The sequence below is a fragment of the Pseudorca crassidens genome, chromosome 2 (genome assembly GCF_039906515.1).
Source record: "Pseudorca crassidens isolate mPseCra1 chromosome 2, mPseCra1.hap1, whole genome shotgun sequence".
NCBI lineage: Eukaryota > Metazoa > Chordata > Mammalia > Artiodactyla > Delphinidae > Pseudorca > Pseudorca crassidens.
Window position 1 is genome coordinate 116687190 of NC_090297.1, and position 17575 is coordinate 116704764.

The 17575-nt window shown below is 48.5% G+C and overlaps 1 protein-coding gene and 1 pseudogene across 6 annotated transcripts; both read left to right on the forward strand.

Annotated features, from left to right (window-relative positions):
* The first annotated feature begins 319 nt into the window (after positions 1–319).
* FCGR2B (Fc gamma receptor IIb) lies at positions 320–17276 on the forward strand. 6 transcript variants are annotated; one of them, XR_010941178.1, is made up of 8 exons: positions 323–558; positions 4643–4663; positions 6434–6691; positions 10684–10938; positions 11547–11666; positions 15203–15337; positions 15890–15927; positions 16037–16137. XR_010941178.1 is itself a non-coding variant. In XM_067728433.1 (8 exons), the coding sequence occupies exons 1-8, from the start codon at positions 372–374 to the stop codon at positions 16124–16126; spliced, it is 1026 nt and encodes a 341-aa protein (XP_067584534.1). In that variant the 5' UTR covers positions 323–371; the 3' UTR covers positions 16127–17273. The 6 variants fall into 6 exon arrangements, 5 of the variants coding, with proteins under 5 accessions (XP_067584533.1, XP_067584534.1, XP_067584532.1 ...); XM_067728433.1 differs by lacking the exon at positions 15203–15337 and adding an exon at positions 13875–13931 and having other exon boundaries at positions 16037–17273; XM_067728429.1 differs by lacking the exon at positions 15203–15337 and having other exon boundaries at positions 325–558; positions 6437–6691; positions 16037–17272.
* On the forward strand, positions 6798–9420 carry LOC137214695 (polyhomeotic-like protein 1 pseudogene; annotated as a pseudogene).
* Positions 17277–17575: the final 299 nt, after the last annotated feature.

Consider the following 17575-nt stretch of genomic DNA (forward strand, 5'->3'; position numbering starts at 1 on the left):
GTGTCTGCACCTCTAAATAGATGTAGAAGTACAGGGAGTCTGCTGACACACTCTCCTCCATCACCTTTTCTAAGCAGAGAGACAGACAGGAGGTTCTGAGCTGAGTTTGGGTGACCATTTATTCCCCTCTTCCTCCCAGAGGCTGAGCCCAGCTGTGGCCCCAGAGGAAGAGGAGAATCTGTTTCCCAGTTTCCACATTTTCTGTGAATTTGGAGTGGGACTGAGCCAGATTGATTCTAGGAAACCCTGAAAGTTCTGGGATGGAAAAGTTGAGACGAAAGAGGGTGGAAGGGGAGGAGTCAATGACAAAAACAACACTTCTTTTCACTTCCTCTTTTGGACTCCAGAATTTGTCTGTTCTCTGGGGTGGAATGTGTCAAGCCTCCAGAGAAGTCTGTGCCTGCTGTGCTGGGCTGTCAGAGGCAACCTGCTCGCTCCAGGAGGTGATGGGGATCCCCTCATTCCTAGCCCTCCCTGCTGCCAGGAGTGACCGAGCTGCCTGCACATCCTGCCATCCTTTGGGCCACATGCTACTGTGGACGGCTCTGCTATTCCTCGGTGAGGCAGGGTCCCCAGGAGGGGCAGTGGAGCAGGGACAGAGGCAGGCATGCTTTTCTAACTCAGCTGCTGTCACCTCGGTTGGGGCTGAGCTTGGGCAAGGATGAGGGCTGGGGTGGGAAGCACGTCAGGAAAGTCAGGAGGGTGAAGGCAGGCTGATGAAAATCAGATTCTGACAACCTTGCTGGCCTTGGCAAATTATGAAATTGGCAGAGTTCATTTTTTTTAATTAACTTATTTATTTAGTTTTGGCTGAGTTGGATCTTTCTTGCTGCACACGGGCTTTCTCTAGTTGTGGAGAGCAGGGGCTACTCTTTGTTGTGGTGCGTGGGCTTCTCATTGCGGTGGCTTTTCTTGTTGCAGAGCATAGGCTCTAGGCGTGCGGGCTCAGTTGTGGTGCATGGGCTCAGTAGTTGTAGCTCGTGGGCTCCAGAGCACAGGCTCAGTAGTTGTGGCGCATGGGCTTAGTTGCTCCACGGCATGTGGGATCTTTCTGGACAAGGGCTCGAACCCGTGTCCCCTGCATTGGCAGGTGGATCCTTAACCACTGCACCACCAGGGAAGCCCAGCAGAGTTCATTTTTTTTTAAGTCTTTTGCCCAATTTCACTGTGCACCGAGGTCCCTGGTGCTCTGCTACCCGCCAGAGCAGTGCCAGCTGTGAACAAAGTCTAGTGACCTAGACTTGAAGGACTAATGAGTGGCCAAGGTGTTTACCTTCCTTAGAAATTGTGTTTCACTGGGACCATATCTTAGACGGGAGGGCTAATGCTGTCTTAGGCCAATAGGAGGTGGGGGGAAGCAATAAAACACATGGTTGGGAGCAGTGGCTGTTCTCTTTGCCCCTGAAACCACTTCAGGCAGCAGAAGCCTATTCTCTTTACGTGAAAGGAGATTCCCCTGGGCAAAAGCACAGGAGGGTCTGGGTTATCCGGGGGATGGGGATCAGAGAATACATAAGCCAGGCAATTCTAGAATCAGTTGTGGGACCAGAGGAATCGTGCATGCCTCCTTGCACTGCACAAACATGGGGATACGTCCTGTCACCGATCGAATAGAAAGACAGGATCTTAGGCTGCAACTGAGCGCTCCTTTCTGACCATGTTCTCAGCTGTGAGCTAGGGACCAGGGACTGATAGTGCTGGTGGGTGGAAGAGTCTAGGGAAGACCAAGTAGGGAAGCCTTATTGCCAGGAATGTCTCCCCAAGCTCAATTTCTAGAGTATCTACCCTCAAACGTGCTTCAGTATGGTCCCAGAGGACATGCAGCCACTTTCCAAGTTATGTACTATGGTCGATAGTAAAATCTGTTCAGCTCTGGGAGCCTTGGCCCTCAATGCCGGATGATACTGGGACAGGAGGTGGAGGTGAGGAAGAGAGAGTATCCTCCCACGAGCAGGATGAAATGGACTGAAGCAGAATAGCGTGAAAAAGGAGCACTGAACTACCTCACTTTTCGTATGGAGAAGCTGAGGCCTGGAGTAGTGGCATGCTTCCCTACCTCTGCTATAGTGATACCAATGTGACGCCTAGACAGGACTCCTGGGAGAGACTTTTGGAATTTTTATCCATTTGCCCTTTTGCTAAGTCACAAAGATTGACTCCATCTTTTCCATTCTCATCTGGGCTGCCATATTTAGGTCTTCATTGCTCAGTAACTCAATTTTTTCTTTTTCTTTTTCTTTTTTTCTGTTTGGGGTGTGCGGGCCTCTCACTGTTGTGGCCTCTCCCATTAAATAAATGCTCCGTGCAGGCTCTGTTCTAGGACTTGGAGATTTATCACTGAACAAGAGAGAAGACAGCCTTCCTGACCTAAAGCACAAGGTCTTTGCCTCCCTCACAGTGACAGTACTATACTGAGTATGAACATATTTAATATTCACTAGTATTTGTTGGATGAATACATGGAAGGTGCCTTCTCTCTACTTCTCTCATCTCTTACTTGTTTCTTCTCTTCCTCCTCCTCTTAGCCCTGCTTCTTTGCCCATTCCCTGCACTGCCACATTGTCACCCCTGCACACTCTGCTTTTCAGCGATCACTTCTGTGTCAATAATTTCCAAACCTATCTTTCTTGTTTGTGTCAAGTACAATTTCATATTTCCACCTGCTGTTTGGAGACCTCCAAATTGATTTGTCAGCTCAGAAACAAAACACATTCAAAATCCAGCTCTCATCTTCCCCTCACAAATGTCCTTCTCCTCCTAACATTTATATTTGTGTGAGCACAGCTAATGTTTTTCCCAGTCACCCATTTACAAGACCCTCATATCTCTTCAAGTGCCAAGTTCTCTCTCCCTCTTAAATTTCTCTCATGCCCGTGTCCTCATCTTTACGTTCTATTGTCAACGCAATTTTGGGCTCTCTTATCTCCCACCTAGATGGACTCAATGAATGATTTCCAGAGCATTGGCAAATAAAATTAATATGGCCGCTGCCCTCTTTGAGCTTACATTCTACTGAGGGATAGAAACAGTAAATAAAGGAACACAAATGCGTAAATATGAATTGGGAAATGGCAATGAAACTGTAAACAGGATACTCTGATAAGAACACTTGTTGCGGGGGACATGAGAGAACAGCCTACATTAACGGGATGATATGGCAAGAATTTTCTGAGGAAGTGTCTTTTAAGCTAGGACCTGAAGCATGATAAGAATTAAGCCATTTGAAGATACAAAGGAAGCAGGTTTAAAGTAGAGGGATGGGCATACAGAAAAGCCCCAAGTTTGAAGAGGTCTGGTGTTATTGGAGCTCAATGAGTAGGGGAAGTATGGCTCGAGATGAGGCTGGACAGGTGAGCAGGGCTTGTGTCAGGTGTGGCCTTGTAAATATTTACATTTTATTTTCAGAGCAAAGGAAGAGCACTGAAGGCATGTAAGCAGGAGAGTGATATTATCTGATTTGTTATTTTAAAAATAACTCTAGCTTCTCTGTGGGGAATGAATTGTCGGGGGAGCAAAATAAGGGAAGAGATAAGTTGGGAGATGGGAGAAAGCTGCTGGTGACCTAAAATAGTGTGGACATGGACTGAAGCTGACACATTCAAGAATTAACTGGAAGCAGGATGATCACGACTTTACTGGTGCAAAGGCTGATGGGGTTTGGGAGAGAGAGGGGAATAAAAGAGGACTTGCAGTTTCCAGGCACGAGTACCTGGGCAGATGGTGAAGGTATACACTTATATGGGGGAACCTGGGAGAGAAATAGAACTGTGTCCACTTGATTTGACATTGAGATCATTGGTGATTTTAACAAGAAAAGTTTTAGTGGACTGGTGAGGGCAGAGTTCAAATTGCAGAGAATGAAACAGTGATTGGAAAGAGAAGAAATGACGACAGCCTTTGTAGAAAAAGAATTGAGAAATCAGGCTGGGAAAGGGAGCAGAAAAATAATTTTGGAATTATGTGTGGTGTCAAGTGAGATTTTTTCCTTTCAGTGAAAGATCCTGGAATATATTTATGTTGATAGGAAAGGTCCAGCTGAGATCGAGAAATGGGTGAGGCAGAGGAGAAAGGGAATAACAGAGAGAGGAAAATCCTTGAGCGGGTGAAAGGGAATGTGACCTAGGACAGAGACTGACCACAGATGGGAGGAGGGATGTCCCCAGTGAAAACCAAGAAAGGAAGATGGATAGAGATGCAATAGGTTAGATGATTTAGTTGGGGGAAGACGTGAGACCTCCTGTCTAACTGCGTTTGTTTTCTCTGTGAAGGATAAAGGAAGGCGTCATCTTTGAGTGAGACGGGACTGGAGGCAGAGGACTGGAAAGTTTGAGGAGTGAGGAAAAATGATTGTCCCTACCAAGAGCCGCAGAGCAAACGTACTAGAGAAAAGTGTCAGATGGCAGTTTAGTGTCCTTTTGAATATGGAGACAGTAGATTTACAGAGATACCAACCTGCCTGCTTATGTGGGAATTTCATTAACACACAGCTGCGGAAGTAAAGACATGGACAACCCAGGTGGAACGTAATGCAGACAGAGACTGGCAAGAGAGTTAAGGAGATTTGCAAGGAGGTGATTATTTATAATGATGAATCATCATATCTAATGAGAAAGTAGGCTGATCTTTGCTTTCTCCCTTACAGCTCCTGTTGCTGGGAAACATGGTAAGTGCTCACCACATCCTCTCCCTCCCCCAGCTACCCTCTCTCTCTGCTCCCTGCACCGTCTCTGGAGGTGCTCTGGGTGCACCAGCAACCCAGGACTGAGGTAGAACCAGGAAAGAGTAATTGCTCCCACAAGATGCCCTGCCCCCTTCTCCTTCCTCCTTCCCTTCCTCCCAGGGAAGCCAGGGATGGGCAGCCACAGGGCACAGCCTTTCTGTTTCTGTTCCGGTCAGACCTCACAGATTCTGTCACAGAAAATAACTGTATTCTGTCTCAGTTGCCTTCCTCTCTCCAAACTAAATCACGAACCCAGGCCATTTTAGTTTCAGCCACATGCAAATCACATGATTTGCTTAGGTTAACCCCATGGGTTGATAAATCCTCTACTTTGCATGTATCTGAAGGCTTCAGGGCCTGTTGCCTTGGACACAAATAGGAGATACCACTGGTTGCAGCTTGGTGGGATGAACACGGCTGGGCACTGCTTTCCCTGCACCACTAACCTCTCCACCTCCCAGGACTGGTAGTGGGATGGGGCTCTACATGGGCCACTGAACGCAGGGCTCCCTAGACTGGCCTGCCAGCCTTTCTCCTCTTTCTTATTCTTCTGAGGCCACAGAGACTCCTCTGTGCTTGGGTGTCAGGACAGGTCTATTCTAAAGGAGAAAGAATGGGGACTTCCCTGGTGGTCCAGTGGTAAAGAATCTGCCTTACAATGCTAGGGGACGCAGGTTTGATCCCTGGTCAGGGAACTAAGATTCCCACATGCTGTAGGGCAACTAAGCCCACACAACTAGAGCCCACAGGCCACAAACTACAGAGCCCACCTGCCCTGGAGCCTGCGTGCCACAACTAGAGAAGAGAGAACCCACACGCCATAACTAGAAAGAAGCCGGCGCACCACAACGAAAGATCCCACGCTGCAAAAAATATCCCTCATGCCGCAACTAAGACCCGACACAGCCAAAAAAATAATAAATATATCTTTTTTTTTGTTCTGACTTCTTCCATTCTTTTTTTAAAAGATGTATTTATTTCTTTTTATTTAGAAATAAATACATCTTAAGGAAAAAAGAAACTAATAAGGAGCTGCTATATAAAAAATAAATAAAATTCTAAAATTAAAAAAATAATACACTGTAAGATACATTGTACAACAGGATATAGCCAATATTTTATAAAAACTATAAATGGAGTATAACCTTTAAAAATTGTGAATCACTTTATTGTATACCTGTAACTTATATAATATTGCACAGCAACTATATGAATAAAAATTTTTATTCCAAAGAAAAAAAGAAAGAATGGAAGCAGTCAGAACAGAAACGTGGTGTCTGGCTGTCAGCCTGGCACCTCCACCAGATGTCCCCATTTGTCTTCTTCCAGCTGTGGAGAGAGTTTATCCACTAGTGTCCAAATGCCTCAGCTTACAGGGAAGGAAAGTGATTCCCCAAAGGATGTATGTGTAGTGTGTGTGTGTGTGTGTGTGTGTGCGCGCGTGTGTGTTTGCTTGCCCCCTCTCCCATTCCCCTACCTCTTGTCCTCTCCCCTGGGGAGGAGGCAAGCTCCCTGAGAGAACCTGGGTTCCTGCGGGCCCCTGTTTGGGCTGCACGAGTTGGAGGAACTGCCTTCGGTTGCACAAGAGTTCTGGGTTGGGTTCCTCTCTTGATGTCTCCAGCATGGCCACAGTTTTCCATCATCTGAGATTTGGGGTCTGCTTAGGCCCTTGGGGTCCCTTTCCTCATGCTGCCTTCTCTCTCTGCCCCTCAGCAGGTCTCCCGAAGGCTGTGGTGAGCATTCAGCCTGCGTGGATCAATGTGCTCAAGGAGGATTACGTGACGCTGATGTGTCAGGGGACCAGCTTGTATGAAGGCAACCTCACCCTGTGGTTCCATAATGGGAGCTTCATCCAGAGCCAGAACCAGTCCAGCTATAGCTTTAAGGCCAGCAGCAATGACAGCGGAGACTACAGGTGTCAGAGAGAGCAGACCAGCCTCAGCGACCCTGTGCATCTGTACGTGACTTCCGGTCAGTGGAGGAAGGCCTGGGAGAGTCTGGGAGAGCAAGGATAGAAGACATCTGCTTACATGGCAGAGGTTTTTCGGAAAGGGGAATTGCCTGCTTACTGGGAAGCATGGCTGTGAGTTGTTTGAAGGGGTTTTGTCCACTGATTTCCCTTTTCATGCACCCCATTGCTTAGTATGTGTGGTGAGGTGGAAGTTCCTAAGAGATTTCTCAGAATATGTTGGGCTCTGTTGTCTCGGTGCTGACTGGGCAAGAAGGTAACAAGGCCACTGACAGGCAGGTGGGTATGAGAGAAGCAGAAGGAAATCCTTAGTTCATAGAAATCCTTCCATTTTTATGGCAGAGTCAGATGCACAGACAGACCACAACTGAATCCTAGCCCTGGAAATTATAGCCACGTAAACATGATGATTCCATTTACCTTTGAGCTTTGGTTTCCTTATCTGCTCAGTGGAGATACTCTGCCTCCTCCATCAGGTCCCGGTGAGAATCAGCATTTCCCTGGCCCCCTGCCCTCTGTTCAACTTGAGGTGAAAGTTGTGTCTTAAGCACCTTTTATATCCAGCCCCAGGCACGGGACAGGGCTTAATAAATGTTTGCTGAGCAGATCAATGATCCTCCAAAGCTCCTGCAAGAAATACGTTCTCCATAGAGAAAAGCTGCAGTGTGATTATGATGAATATTGTCAGTGTTATTCTTCACTTAGTCCCCTTCCCTCACCCAATTCTCAAATTCTCCTCAAAGGTATCTAGGCCCAGTGGGCCTGCAGCTCCAGGCCTGCTATCTCTACCCTCTGTGCTCAGCAGGAAAAGACAGTCCTGGAGGGAAGCCCCAGAGGCCTGGCAGGGCCTCAACCTCAGTGCTCCTCCTCTCTAGGAGGGGGTGGCAAGTTCCCACCCGACCAGCAGGCGCGTTGACAAGGAACCCTGGCACATGAGGTGGCACCACCCTGAAGGACCCAGGTGAAGAGCTAGAAGGCCTGGAGCCAGAGCACCAGCCATGGGGACCCTGAACCACTGTCATGGAGACTAGAGTCAACAGAATGCCGACTGCACCAGTGGGAGTCCCGACTCAGGTGGTAGCGCTCGTTCCCAGACAGCTCAGTGCCACGGTATGAACAGCAGGCAGAACAGGCCCTGCAGGGGCAGCTCCGTGGGCCTCAGTATCTCCAGCAGTTCGTGTCCAGCAGCAGCTCAGCAGGCCCGGCTGCATAGCCTGGCTGCTATCTAGCGGCCACACGGCAGGCCAGCTCTCCCAGACACCAGCGCAGCGAGCAGCTGAGCACCACCCAGGCCTCAGTCAATCTGGCCACAGCATCAGCCTCCCAGCTCACCAGCCAATCCCGGAGTGAACTCTCCCAGTGTTACCACCGTGACCCAATCTATGCTACTGGGGAACACCACCTCCTCCCCCTCAACCTCCCCCCCAGGCCCAGATGTATCCAAGACCACAGCTGGGAAACCTATTCCAGGTAAACCAGACCTTGGCCCAGCATGTGCCTCTAGCTTCTCAACTCATCCTGATGCCTATTAGGGCAGTGGCAGTAGTCCAGCAGGAGGGGCTGTCTGCTCAGGCTGCTGGAGGCCATGTAGATGCAGTTTAGGTAGAGAACTTGGCACTGAGGAGCAACAGGCTTAGCCCAAAGCTCCACCCAGAAAGCTATTCCCCTGTTTAGCCTCCCCCAGGCCTCTAGCCAGGCCCTAGCTGTGGCTCAGGCTCCCTGTAGGGCCTCAGGCTAGTTCTTTAGCCTTAGTCCAGCTGGTGGGGGCAGTGGGAAGAGCAGGCAGAAGTGGCCACCCACCTGGGCCTTTGGCTCAGTGGCCCTCCTCAGGAATAGGTGGTGCTTGGAGCCATCCCAGGAGAGGCACAGGAGTGGTGGAGCCCTTGCCTGCATCCCAAACATGGACCCTGCTGCAGCTCCTCTGCCATCACCCATGCTAAGATCCAGGGCAAGTGCCACAGGGGTCAAGAGGACTCTAGCTGGGGTTCAGAGAATTCCAGTCACGGTAAAGAACTCTCTCCAATGTCCCTGGGCCTTTATCGGTGAGAGCTGGACATGGGGCATGTGACCCAGGAACCTCCATACAGCTGTGCCTCCACCAGCACTCATGGCATCAACCCTGTGTTCCTGTCCAGTAATCTTAGCCACTGGAGTGCAGAGGAGGTGTATGAGTTTATTGCTTCTCTACAAGGCTTCCAGGAGATTGCAGAGGAGTTTCCCAGGAGATGGATGGAAAGGCCGTTTTTTGACTTAAAGAACACCTCGTGAGTGCCGTGAACACGAAGCTGGGCCCTGCCCTCAAGATCTGCACCAAGAAATTGTCCTCGAGGAGACCTAAGGTGGCCCTCGTGCACAAACCAGCCTAAGGCTGACACTTCCACTGTCCAGGTTACAACCTGGTACCAGTAGAGACTTTGCTGAGAAGAAAGTGCTGTTCCAATGATGTGCACCTTCAGTAGAGGGGGTTACCCAGACAGGGAGGAGAACTGCAAGAATTGGTTGCTGGCGCTACATGGAAGCAGCTTTGACATTTTCTCCGGGTTCTACTCCATTAAAAAAAATCTTCACGTGCTTCCCTGGTGGCGCAGCGGTTGAGGGTCCGCCTGCCGATGCAGGGGACACAGGTTCGTGCCCCGGTCCGGGAAGATCCCACATGCCGCGGAGCGGCTGGGCCCGTGAGCCATGGCCGCTGAGCCTGCACGTCCGGAGCCTGTGCTCCGCAACGGGAGAGGCCACAACAGTGAGAGGCCTGCGTACCGCAAAAAATATATATATATATCTTCACAATTCTCAGCATTCCCACCTACCCCAATCCAACCTTTATAAAAGAGGCAGCCTAGGGAACCAGGACTGCTCACCTAATCCTGGAGTGGAATGTCTAGCCAGGGCCTGAGTTCCTCAAGAGGAGGGATACACAGGATGGTATGGGAGGAAATGGGTGGAATGCAGGGGTGCCTCCCCAGTGGGAGAGGTGGGGTTTTCCAGCTTGTGTGACCCAAGTAGCAAGATGTGGTGCTCCCCACCTTCCCTGTGGATTGTCCCACTGTAGCCGTGGCCCAGAGTTTTCTCTTCGTTGTCACTCCCTCCCTCAGTATTGAGCATTTTCACCTGCATTTGCGGCAGGCTCAGCAGCCAGTGTAGAGACTGTTTTGGCATCATTCCGATCTGCTGAAGGGGCTGAGCGTGGTTGACTGTCACACGTATGGCTGTTGTCATTTCTTTCTCATGTCCCGACTCCCTTCCAACGTATCTGTTGTTTTCTACCCTTTCTTTCCAATTCCAACTCTACTCTGTCCTATAGCTTTAGGAAAAAGGAGTGTGTGGGCTGAGGTCAGATTATAAGTACCCACCTTAGCCTCTATTCCCTATACGACAAAGAAAGTAAATATCTTTTTCCTCAGTAAAAGGATGAAAATCGGGGGAAAAAAGTACACAGCAGGCTAATGGCCCACCCATGTCACTGCTGCCAAAGTCCCTGCTGAAGTGAAATGCCATATTTACTAACATGCACCAAATAAGCTAACATTTGTTAGATGTCCGTGACTTTCCCCAAAGACACTTGACTCTGCTGTGTTCCCCCCACATGTTGCCTCCTATGTCAGACTGGGTCCTTCCCTCCCTCCCTCCCTCAGGGAAGGGACTGTACTCCTGGGTCTCCTGTGTCCTTCCTGCAGAACGAAGCCTGTCGGGCAGGACAGGAACAGGAAGACAAGCATATGCTGAGCACCTACTGTGTGCCAGGAACTACTGTAGATAGCTAATGGTGTTATTGTGACTCTTTTCACATACGAGGAAACGGAGGCCCAGAAGAGTTAAACTATTTGCCCAAGATCACAGAGCTCATACATGATGGAGCTAGAATTACAGAGCAGGGGTGTCTGATTCCAAACTTAAGCTCTTCCCTCCACACACAGTGGCCCACCAGTAAGGATGGTCTGGGTCTCGGATTTGAGTGAAGACCTCCTGGGTCCTGGGGTCCCTTTGTGTCTTTCAGACTGGCTGCTGCTCCAGACCCCTAGCCTCGTGTTCCAGGAAGGGGAGCCCATCGTGCTGAGGTGCCACAGCTGGAGAAACAGTTCTCTGAATAAGGTCATATTCTTCCAGAATGGAAAATCCAAGACGTTTTCCCATCTGCGTTCCAACTTCTGTATCCCGCAAGCAAACCTCAGTCACAGTGGCGAGTACCACTGCACGGGATTTATCGGGCAGACGGTGTACTCATCACAGCCTGTGACCATCACTGTCCAAGGTGGGAACTCTGTGCAGATGAAAGGAGGGGAGAAGAGGGGTTAGACATTTAGGGGTAAGGTCACATGGACCTACAGGGAGATCTGAGCAAACCTGGGCTCTGGGGCAAAGGGCAGGGGCATGGCACCTTGCTAAGTGCTGGCCAGAGCTCGGAGCCCTCAGGTTCCAGGTGATAGGTGACAAGGCTGTTGTTCCTCTTTGAAATATAGGCCCCATCACACCAAGCCCAGCAGTGGAACAGAGCTCTCTCATTGGTGCAGAAGTTCTCTAAGCGCCTGGACATTCCTAAGAGCTGAGGTTTTCCTAATTTCTTCTCATGTCTCATGATATGTCCATTCACTCTCAAAGGCATGGCATGTCCTTGACAGTTCAAGGCTCTGCTGGGTACAGTGACGGAGGCGTCAGGTTCACCCTCCCTGCCATCCCCGAGGGGCTAAGAGGAACCCTTCCCTCTGCCTTACACACTCAACAGCGTGCCTTCATTAGATTAGCAGAGAAACGTGGGTATGGGAGAGGCACAAGCCCAGTTCCAGAAATCCTGTGCAGGTGAGGTGGAGGGGGGAAGTGAGTGTTGTGTTGGAGGAGGGACAGGACGCCTGTGTTTCCCAGGGTCCAGCTGGAGCAACTCCTTGTCGGTGACGATCGCGGTGGCTGTAGTCGCTTGGATTGCTGCAATGGCTATTGCTGGCACCATAGTAGCCTGGTTCTGCCTCAGGCGAAAGATTTCAGGTTTGTGCCTCCCCTCGGTCCCTCTTGTTATCACTTCCTACTTAGTCAAGGCCCTAACCCCAAACATTGCTAGAACCCTTATCTTTGGGCTAGAGCATCCTTAGCATTCAAATACAGTCCCATATTTTATTCATTCATTCATTTAACAGGCCTGAACAAACTTGCTTATGTGTCAAGCACTGTGATAGATTCTGTGGATGATGCCAGGATAAAGATGTTCAGTCTCTGCACTCAGGGAGTTCATAATATTGTGGGGAAGACTGAAATGCAAATAGATCAGTATAATTAGAGGGGATAAGACCAGTATTAGAGAACGCAAAGGCTGTGACGGGGGACAGAAGAGCTGGCGCAAGCCAGCATGGGCCGGGGCAGTTAGAGAAGGCTTCACAGGAATGCAGTGTTGTGTCGCGACTGAAGCACCCCGGGTGGGGCCAGACTGCCTGAGTTTAAATCCCAGCTCCTCGGCTCACCAGCTGGATAACGTTGGGTGAGTTAGGCAATATGTGGAGAAGATGGAGTTGGTGTATTCATTTAAGAATGTGCAGATCATGACCTGCTGAAAGAGGAGGCACAAGCCACCCACATGGGCTTGGCAGCTCCCTCAGCATCTGATTTCACTTCCCAGATTGGGGAAGTGAAAACCCCGGGGTCATTTTGATTGAAAGTACAGTTTCGGTACGCTCACGCAAAGGAAGTGGAGTCACAAGACTTGCTACTTACAGATCCCAGAAATGGGAAAGGGGGTGGCAGTCCTCTGTCCCCGATCATGGGTGAGCAGGAGAGAGAGAGCAGTGTAGCAAGCCGCTAGTACTTATAAAGTGATTGGGGCGGAGGACACTATTTTGCGGGCTTAACGCTAAGGGGTTATTTTAAAAGGTGCCCCAGGAAAAGCAAAGCGAGAACTGATGGCGGGAGTCCTAAACGCAAGTCCTTATCTCAAATGTTCCGATTCTGGGTGTAAGCAGGTTATCACGCTGTAAAATGCCTAGGCAGCAACTCAGGAAAACAAAGTTGTTTTTTCAGGAAAATAAAAGTTGTTTTTCTCATCACATTCAACTTCTCTGTGCCTCAGTTTCTTCATCTGAAAAATGAGGCCACGAATAGAACCTACCTCACAGGGTTATGAGGGTGAATGAGCCGGCAGCTAGCGGACAGCAAACATCACATAGTATAAGTTGTTATCGTTATGGAGGAGGTGATGTTTGAGGGTAGCAGTTGACCAGGCAAAGAGGATTAGAAGAGCATTCCAGGCGTGGGGGCCAAGACATGGAAATGAGAAGCACTGTGTCTAGGATGGGGATCATGGAAGAGTAAGGAGGTTGCTGTAGGCAGTTTGATGCCATTGAAGCCATAAATTACGAGGCAGAAAAAAAGGAGAGATGAAGCAGGGCAGAAGGATGTATTCCAGGTCATGGAATCCACGCAGGCTACCTTTGAAGAACTAAGCTGTATTCCAAAGGCGTTGGCAAGAGCACAGGAGGGCAGTAACCACGTCTCCTTGTTCTGCGCTCTCCCCCGTCCGTCCCCCGCCAGCACCTAGCACATGCTTGCCACGCAGCAAGATGGTCAATAAACATTTGTTCACTGACTAATCAGCTGAAGAACTTCAACTCTCGGAAAGCAGCCTCCTTCCCCCTTAGTACTAACATTAAAGAGCGGAGAGAGAAGGGAAGGTGTCCTACAAATCTAATAAGCAAATGGTCACGATTCATAACACTGAAAAGCTAGCTTGCTGGTGAGAGAAAGTGCTAAAGATATCCAGATGCAGAGAAAGTAAAAGGGAGAAAAGACTCAGAGCTGTTGACAAAGAGAAAATAATACTGCTAATACCTCACAAAGCACTTTGCAGTTGGTTCATAGCTAAGACCTCAGTTACTGATGATAAGTAAATGTAGAGATTCAGGGAGAGACACCGAGAGGAAGAAAGAGGTGTTTTTTAAAAGGCAGAGCAAGCTTAAGAAAGATGCAATAGAATGGCCTTTCTGACAGTCCCAGGAGTCCCTACTGTTAACCTAGCCAACTTACATCTCTCTAGACCAGCCCTTGTACAGGCTAGAGCAGTCGCTGGGGAGTGGGGAGGAGAGGAGGTGTCTGTGTGGAAGAAGGGTGTGTGTTGGTTCTAACCCAATCTTACCTCTGGTCGTCCTTGGTCCTGAAGACTCAGGTCCTACCCCATAATCCTACTAACCTCCTATGTGCCCCTCCTAGCCCTCCCAGGAACCCTTGAACACAGGGAAATGGGAGAGACCCTCCCTGAGGAACCAGGTGAGTGCAGCTCCCGCTCTGGGGGCTCAATGACACCCTGTCTTGTGCATCAAGAAGCTGCTTGTGTGAGTTCTGCTGGGAGCACAGGAGAGGGAGGGGGCAGTGGGCAGAGGGCAGGGGCTCAAATCTCTTGGTCAGTTCTGAGACTAACTCCTGGGCCTAAAGAGGACCTCACTGGAGACAAGGAGAAGATGAACACCTGTCCTAGATAGAGAGACGAGGGCCTTGTCCGAGTTTCTGGGGTCAGAACTGCTGGGGATTTTTCCAGAGCAGGACATCAGAGATACTTAGGTCTTTCTGTGAAGCTTTGGAAGAGCTGGCAGAGGACTGGGGTTAGACGCTGTAAGACTAAGGCAAATAGAATTAAGGGGATAAAATTCTAGAGGAAAGGAGAAAGAGCCCTAAGGAATAAAACCTAGATTTGCTGCAGAGTCTGTCTCTGTGGAATGATTGGGTAAGGGTACCAGGGCTCAGCTCTTAGTGGAACATTAAGAGGAGATTTCGGCCTGAGAAAGTTCTGGGGTACCACGTGCATTAGTGGGCTTTACTCTGTGGGCAAATCTTGGTTCTAATGCCCACTCGTGTAGGCTTATTAAAACGCAGGCCTGGCCCTAGCTCTGTCACTATCATAAAATGGAATCTTGAGTGTCATTCCCACTCTTGGGGTTTAGTCACCTCATTGAGGAGATGAGTGGGTTGGCCTGGGTGATCTCTAAGCCCTTCCAGGCCTGACATTCTGAGAGTCAGTGACCATCCAAGCCCTGGCCCAAGTGGGAATGTGTTAAAGGAGCAGTAATATTCCAGGCGACTTCCTGACTGCAGTTAAAGCCAGAGCACGAAGGAAACTGGAGCTTTCTCTGGGGACTCCCAGACAGCAGAAACGGACAGGAAAAAGAAGCCTTCGAGGACTCCACCTCAGGTGGCTGGAGTATGACTCAGAGCAGAGCCAACAGGTTTGAGAGCTTGAGCAAAATGGCACAGCTGTCCGGCTGCGCTTTGAGCAAGGCCCCTATGTCCTGTGGCCAGGCCAAATGGGGATATGGACCAGAGTCTTCACCAGGGCCAAAGTGCTGTAGAAAAAAGTGCAAACACAAGTGGATTAGCCATTTTGATGTTTGCTTCTACCTACACCGGCATAAATATATTTCACAAGGCATTTATTTCGCAGGAAGGCACTGGGGCTGATGGTTTCCCAAAAGGCACAGCTAAGTTGCCGGGATGGTTGAGGGATGCATTAGAAGGAGAATTCAGGACGTGGTTTGTTCCAGAAGCTGGAGCATGGCACACAGGGACTCATTGTGTCCTGGAGATGAATGAAGACACTAGATGCATTGTCTCAGACTCCCTCCCCACTTCCTGAGGAATGCTGCTTTGCAGTTACTGAGGCTGCTTTTCGCACTGGCAAAGTGAGTTTATTGGCAAAAACATGAGGACATTTGGATGTGTCTTAGATCTTTACCAGGGAGAGTACTGGCTGGGTTGCTTGCTTCCTTCTTTCTTTTCCTCCAGCCTCCCTTGCTCACTCTCACTCTCATGCTTTCTTTCTTTGTGAGATCAGGGAGTGTCAGATTCTTCAAAGTTCCAACAGAGATATACTACATCTGGCCAATGTGGAAAGGCCACCATCTGTGGCTGGCAAACATCTGGATTACTTCACTCTAATACCAACACCCCCATCTCCTCCCCAGTATATCTCAGATCCCCGAAGCTGCCTGGTTGCTTTGAGGAAAACTCAGTGATCCTCTGAAATGAGTGCAGCACAAATGAGCGCCTCCCTCTGCTAGTGTGGCCCGTGCGGGAGGCCATGTCTGGGATACCAAGGGTGGGTGGGGGATGAAGCTTTTGGCCTGCAGGCCTGAGTTGGGGATCAGTGGTCCTCGCCTCAAGCCTGGTCTGGGCCTCAAGCAGCAGCGCGGGTAGGCAGTGCCCTCGCTGATCTCTGTTCTTTTTGCCCACAGCCAATCTCGCTGATGCTGAAGAGGCTGCCAAAATGGAGGTGAGCCATCCCGGCCACATGCTTCTCCTTCTCCCCTGCCGCTTCTTCTGTTGCCTTCATTCTTGTGACCTCTCTGTGGATCCCCATTGCTCCTTTCTGCTTTCTCTAGGCTGAGAATACAGTCACCTATTCACTTCTCTCGTATCCGGAAGTTGCAGAGGAAGAAACAGAGTCGTCGGTTTACCAGAACAACATTTAGTTTTCATTTTCTTGCCTGGAACTTTGGGAAGAGAATCAGAGAGGCCAAGATCTGGTGTCTTCTGTCCTGAATTCCTCTGAAGGAGAAGAAGAGGATGCTGCAGTTCTAAAGGAGAATGACTCTTCCAGAGTTATCTATGTGAACCCTAAATCTCCCTGTTTTGAAAGCCACAGACGATATGGTCTCAGATAACTGAATGCTGATTTCTTCTGTGCTTCAGCACTTCTCGCCATCAGGACTCTTCTGTTATATATCCACAAAGCCAGTGAAAATTACCTTTATTAAGAGATTGTAGAAACATGGGAAATGCTTATGTTACAGGTTACATGAGAAAAATTAGATAAGTATGTATGATTTCAAAAATGTTGAGATAGACTAACATATGCCAATATATTAAAAGTGATTGTTTCAGGGTGGTGGAATTATTGGTGCTTTTCATTTTCTCTGTTAATTTTTCTGTACAGATCATATATTACTTTGATAATAAAATACTACACTAACAACATTACCTTTTAAACACTGTACCAGTTGGAGTGTAGACTGATTCGGGTTCTGTTTCTTTTCAATGGTAAGAATCTTGGGAAGGTAGTAATGGGTAGGAAGTGAGGGAGAGAAAAGATTTGGAGTGTAGGACGAGTACCCCTCTTCTAAAAACTGAATATCCATCTTCCAATGAATTTGTGTTCTTGTTTTCATGTCTCCTTCCCCTTCCTCCCACGGCAAATAAACACCAGTTCTCAGGAAGCCAAACTTCAGATGAGTCCTCAGTGGAGACTGCTGACTCTGCCCTGCTGTTCTCCTATTATAGTTAACAGAAGGATGTGAACTTCTCAGAGAAGTTCCCGGTAGGTTAGAAACGTGACTGACAGCTTCGTTGGGAGTTTGGTTGGTGCCCTTGGAGAGGGCTCCTTTTCCTGGGACTCTAAGAGCTTCACTGTGCAACATTCTTGCAATCAGGATTTAGCAGCTTCCTTTGTTGGGTGGTTTCCATAGCTTTCTATAATACTCACATATTGTATTTCATACTCACATATCATTATAATAATAAGGAATAGTAATTGCAATTACTGGGTTATTGAGGAGCTTACTTTATGCCAAACTACATGCTTTAGAATTAGAGCGTTTAAGAGTATTAGCCATTCATAGTTCTTCTTTTGCGATTTTCTTGTTCATATGCTCATGCCCATTTTTATAGTAACCATGTATGTCCCTTTATTTATATATTACATGGTAGCAACTTATTTATAAGTAAATTATTTTACTCTGCTAATTTTTAAAATAAAATTAAAATACAGATAAGCAAAAAAGATAACTAATGTTACCTATAAATTCACAAATCAGAAAGAATCAATGCTAAGTGTTTTTTTCGGTTTTAATACTTTTTTATTGAAGTATAGTTGATTTACAATATTGTGTTAATTTCTGCTGTACAGCAAAGTGATTCTGTTA